This window comes from Anser cygnoides, chromosome 3, assembly GCF_040182565.1.
Source record: "Anser cygnoides isolate HZ-2024a breed goose chromosome 3, Taihu_goose_T2T_genome, whole genome shotgun sequence".
Taxonomy (NCBI): Eukaryota; Metazoa; Chordata; class Aves; order Anseriformes; family Anatidae; genus Anser; species Anser cygnoides.
Genome location: NC_089875.1, coordinates 59622416 through 59627893, shown reverse-complemented (window position 1 = coordinate 59627893; position 5478 = coordinate 59622416). Strand labels below are relative to the sequence as shown.

General features: G+C 46.5%; 1 protein-coding gene across 3 annotated transcripts; it reads left to right on the top strand.

Annotated features, from left to right (window-relative positions):
• The first annotated feature begins 1280 nt into the window (after positions 1-1280).
• Positions 1281-5029, top strand: ABRACL (ABRA C-terminal like). Of its 3 annotated transcripts, none has more exons than XM_048075782.2 (3): positions 1281-1432; positions 3416-3482; positions 4626-5029. In XM_048075782.2, the coding sequence occupies exons 2-3, from the start codon at positions 3422-3424 to the stop codon at positions 4808-4810; spliced, it is 246 nt and encodes an 81-aa protein (XP_047931739.1). In that variant the 5' UTR covers positions 1281-1432; positions 3416-3421; the 3' UTR covers positions 4811-5029. The 3 variants fall into 3 exon arrangements, with proteins under 3 accessions (XP_047931739.1, XP_066850332.1, XP_047931740.1); XM_066994231.1 differs by having other exon boundaries at positions 1377-1425; XM_048075783.2 differs by lacking the exon at positions 1281-1432 and adding an exon at positions 1485-1631.
• Positions 5030-5478: the final 449 nt, after the last annotated feature.

The window sequence follows — 5478 nt, the reverse complement described above, 5'->3', positions numbered from 1 at the left end:
AGATGAAAATGCAACATGACTTAATGAAAGGTAAATTATGTTAACCTTGTTCATTAGTCTTCTCAGAAAAGAGAACTGTTTGGCATAGTATCACCTGGGGGAACCAGGTGCAACGGAGAGTATGGTGCAATAACAGAAAGTGACTGAAGGGACACAATGTCCAGGCTCAAAGAGCTGTGAATGGAGTTAAATCCAGTTGGAGGCCAGTCACAAGTGGTTTTCCCAGGGCTCAGTTTTGCTTAATATTTTTATCAACAGTCTTGATGAGGGGATCGAGTGCACCCTCAGTAATTCACAGATGATATCAAGTTGGGTGGGAGTGTTGATCTGCTTGACGGTAGGAGGATTGGAATAGGCTGGATTGATGGGCTAAGGCCAACTGTATGAGGCTCAACAAGGCTAAGTGCCGAGCCCTGCACTTGGGTCATAACAACCCAGTGCAGCGATATGGGCTTGGGGAAGGGTGGCTGGAAAAGCAGCAGAAAAGGATCTGGGGGTGCTGGTTGACAGCTGCCTGAACATGAGCCAGCAGTGTGTGCAGGTGGGCAAGGCAAGAAGGCCAATGGTACCTTGGCTTGTATGAGAAATAGTGTGGCCAGCAGCACTAGGGATTGTCTCTCTGTACTTGGCTCTGCTGAGGCTGCACCTCAAGTACTGCGTTCAGTTTTGGGCCCCTCACTACAAGAAGGCCTTTGAGTTGCTCGAGCATGTGTAGAGAAGAGCACTGAAGCTGGTGAAGGGACTACAGAACAAGACTTATGAGGGGTGACTGAGGGAACCAGGGTTGTGACAAGTGACAGGTTTTGAGGTCACAGCCTCACGTTGCACCAGGGGAGGTTTAAGTTGGACATTAGGAAGAATTTCTTCACGGCGAGGGTGGTCCAACATTGGAGCTGGCTGCCCTGGGAAGTGGTGGAGTCCCCATCCGTGGAGGTATTTGAGCGATGTGTGGATGTGGCACTAAGGGACGTGGTTTAGTGGTGAATTTGGTGGTGATGGTCGGACTTGCTGATCCTAAGGGTCTTTTTCCAACTTAAACTATTCTACGTTGGGAGAAGAGTCGCTGGAGCAGGAGTTACTAGCAGGTTGGGAACCGATTTTACGTGACACTTTCATCAGCGCCTTTGTCACAGGCGGGACGCGGTGCACTGACACCAAGCCGGGGGTCACCGCCGCGGCAAGGAAGCACCGGGGCCGAGACGCGCAGCCCTAGCGCCGGCTCCTCGCAGGAGGGCGCTGGGGCGCTCGGCCGGGCGCCGTCACCGGGGCCCGCGGGGCGGGGAGGCGGCGAGGCGGGGAGGCCCCGTCCCCTCCGCCGGCCGGCCGGGCGGAGCGAGGCACCGCAGCCGCCGCCTTCACCCTGCCCCCGGCGGCGGGCGGCGCCGCGGCCTGCGCCTTCCGGGGGGAGACAGCGGCGGCGGGCGGGGAGCGGGTGAGTAGCGGAGCCTGGCGGCGGCGGGGCGGCTGTGGCCGGCCGGCACCCCACGCCCGTTACCCTGTGCCGTGTGCCGGGCTGCCCGGCCGCGGGGAGCAGCGAGCGGAGCGCTTCGCCCCGGGGGGGTCCCGCCGGGGGGCTGCGGGCGGGCAGCGAGCGGGCTCGGCCGCCATCTTCTGGGAGCGGGGCGGCTGAGGTGGGCGAGAGCGGCGGGTACGGGGGGCTTGGGGGCCGTGCGAGGTACCCCGCGGTTCAGAGAGCTGAAAGTTAAAGGGGAAAAAAGTGAACTTTAAAGGTGCTGAAAGGACGTCGTTAAAAAGCTAACGATGCCATCGCGGTGACCAATATCAAATTGGCAGTTTGAGCAATTAGTAATGATAGTGTCAGCGTTTTGGTAATGGGTCATGTTTTCCCTGGTGACTTATAACGATATATTTAGTGCTCAGTGAATAAAATACAGACGCTCGTGGAATTCATCTCATGCAATTAGAATGCTGAATCCGTGTTGCCAGGTGATTTTTAGGCAGGCTTTGAAGAGGTGGTAGCAGGGCAGCCCGGTGGGCTTAGGGTGGGTTAGGGGTGAAACTAAGGGATGAGGCTGGGTCTGAAACCTCTGCTGACAGTAAGCTTGCTTAATTTTGCATGTTAAAAGATTTATTTTTTTTAAGTGAGTTTAGGATCTGAAGATCAGCCTCTGTTAACCTTTTTGTCTCAGACAAATTGGTGAGGGGTCAGGAGGTGGAACTGTGCCACCCCTACCTCTTTTAGCTCAATAAAAAAGGAAAGAAGGGGAGCTCTTCTGTTAGGAAGGGTTTGTGATGCATCTGGATGCTAATTTTTAACTCCATTTACTTAACCAGATCTGTGCAGAAATGCTATTTCTTGAACAGTAGCGATGGTCGCTATGCTCACAGGTCTGAGACTCTTTTGGACAGCGCTGAGCTCCAGGGTCGCTCTCTGTAGCTTTTATTCCAGCCTGTGTTTCCAGCACCAGCAAAAGCTGCATTTGACACTTTGCTTTCTCTGTGGGGCACAGTTTCATGTCCTTACTTCGATGCCCACATTTGCTGAAGGAGTTCCACATTGTGTTGATGCTGCTTTTTATACTGTATCACAGAACAGCTTTTTAGGTGCCTCTGGTTGTTAATGCTTTGTAGCCAAATAGTACTTTGCGTGACTGTAGTGCTGCCATCTACCAGGCTGCATGTGACTGAAGTGATGGAAGGCATTGATGCACACGGGAGGAGCTTTCACAGCAAAGAGGTGCATGAGATAAGTTTTGCTTCTTGGGATCGATATGAATGGAGATGAGCGCTGGCTGCCTTAGGACACTTCCTTGGCTTGTCTCTGGTTGGGTTTTGCTCTCGGTAGCAGACATGTGGCAGATGCTGTCCTTTCAGGTGTGGCGTGCACAGCCCTGCTGTAGCCAGCTGGATGTCTGGGCTGTCTCATGATGAGTGGAAAGCTGTGGTGGGGTTTAAATACACATGCAAACGAAGGCCACTCACCTACCATGCATCTAAGGTCCCAGAGGGAAACATAAAGGAAGATGCTCCCTTTTTATTGTGGGTGTCGACAGAAAGTTGCAAAGATCCTGAAGACCTGTGATGTTAGCAGGATGCTCTGTTTTTGTGGCTGCCTGAAATAACGATTGGCCTAAACGCTTTAAAAGCCAAACCAAGCAGAAACACATAAAACCACCTCCCCCCCATTTTGAGATGAGTTCCTTGTGTTTGTGTATAGAAGGTACCAAGGTGGTATTTTCTTCTATCCATTTCTCCACAGATGTGGGGATGTGAAGGCTCTTTATCCTTTCAAGTCTAAAATCTTAGAAGATCCTCTAATTATGTGCCTCTGGGCTACTGGGATTTACAGAATATTGTGATACACCTGATGATCTGAGAACAGGCCAAGATGAACATGTGCAAAGGATTTACGGGTCTCCTAATAACTTTGCTAAAAATTTATTTTATGTTCCAGACCACAATGAACGTGGAACATGAAATTACCCTCTTAGTTGAGGAAATTCGGCGGCTGGGAACCAGAAGTAAGTATTGTATACCTCTGAACATGCAGATGTAATCATGGTATACCAACCTGTTGTGATCCTGGCAAATTTAGTTAAGCAGGCTCAGGTAACCTGAAAATATATATTCCATATATATTTATTGCTAGGCTGCGTGGTGCTCCCAGTGTCCCATCCTTTAAAGCAGTCCTGTTGTGAAGTTAAACATTTAAGCCTTTGCAGCAGAGGAAGCAGACCTGAAATCCTGCCCCCACTAAAATCAACTGCAAAATTACCTTTTTTAGACAAAGATACTTGCTACAGTCTTCAAAGAAATGACACCTTTATATTTCATCTCCTTCCTTGGTAACTTCTGTATTTCGAAAGTCGTATGCTTCAGTTTTATTCGTCACAGTGTTGTGTAGAGGGAATTGATCTGTATGGCTGAAACTGTAATCCAGGAGTTATACTCCCAGCCTTCGCTTAAACTTCTTTAGAATGTAGATTTTTATCTTAAGATTGCTTTTCATTGTTAAAGCTCCACTTTCTTTACAAATATTTGTGCAATTTGTGGATGTAGGACCTGCTCACATATTTAAATTCTGATGCAGTTTCATTTAACTGCATTTCTTTTTCAAAACCTGATACCTAAATCTTGTATTTGATATGACTGTTTAAGAATTGCTGCTTAAGAATAACCTAGATAACCTTTTAAAATTTTTTCTTTGTGTGATAAATTACTTCACATTATACCTTCTTCAATGGGAACCTAAAATATTAATAGGTGGAAAAAAGAAGTATTTAAACATTTTAGGTCTTCAAGACATTTTTCCTCCTTATGCTTCAAAGAAGTCTGATAGCCTGCATTGTTCATAGGCTTCAGAAAGACATCAGTCTTTCATAACATAAACGTAGTAGATATGTTCCTTGGTACAAATCTCTGGGACGGGCGGGAAAGGAAAGTCTTAACGGGCAGGACCTTTGTCTACCATTAATCATCAGCATTCGTAGTATGTTTCCCATTATGAAGTCAAACCTCGTGGAAGCGAAGTCAGGTTACTGGCAGCTGGGAGACACCATGGGGCTTACCTTCAGCACACTGACTGCCTATCACTTCAGTTCCCCCAGTCATCTCCTAACTGAAAGAATATCTGCATGTGTTTTCATGTTTTGTCTTTGATTTAGATGCTGATGGACAAGTGAGCGTGAAATTTGGTGTGCTCTTCGCTGATGAAAAGTGTGCGAACCTCTTTGAAGCCCTAGTGGGAACTCTTAAGGCTGCAAAACGACGAAAGATTGTCACTTATCAAGGGGAACTGCTTTTACAAGGTGTTCATGACAATGTTGATATCATACTACTGCAGGACTGATGCAATATGCATTTCAGTTGTGTGTTAATTGGATTGTTTGAGACAATGACTTGCAACATCCTCTGTATCAGGCTGATTTTGATGTATTTTCTATGTCTTTATAGTTGAAAGGAAATGATCCTATTTTGGAAAAACATTCCCTTTTGTAATTCTTCCTAAAACAGTACTGTACATGATTAAGGTAAAAGATGCCGGTTCTTTTTTTTTTTTTTTTTTAAATCTCAGGTAATACTCCTAAATGTACTTGATGGTTATTTTCAATATATGAAGAAATAGAACCGGTGTCTTAATGTTTACAAATCTAAATGTGCCACGAAAGTATAAAATAAAAGCACATACTTCAATTTATATAATTCTTGCAGTGGTTGATTCTCTCTTTATTTGTAATCTGAAATGAAGGCAAACTGAATTTCTATAAGCAACATAGTTAAATGACTGCACAGAAAGCATGCCAGCAAGATAGAATGTTCTTTCTTTGTTACTGCTCCCCACTCCAAAGAATGGGCAGTCTTTGACTGAATCACGTGGCAAAATTATTTCCAAGAGTTGGATGTGTAAGTAGTCTGGCTTCTTAACAGGTTTGTAAGCAAACCGAGCACGACATATTCAACAAAGCACAAACCAGTAATAATTTGCTTCTGTGTGGCAACCACAGTTTACTTCCCACA

What these genes read in the sequence shown, in the direction of transcription:
- ABRACL (XM_048075782.2), top strand. Translation starts at nt 3,422, where the DNA reads ATGAACGTGGAACATGAAATTACCCTCTTAGTTGAGGAAATTCGGCGG. An exon ending in TCGGCGGCTGGGAACCAGAA is followed by an intron (nt 3,483 to 4,625) that starts GTAAGTATTGTA and finishes TCTTTGATTTAG; the next exon opens with ATGCTGATGGACAAGTGAGC.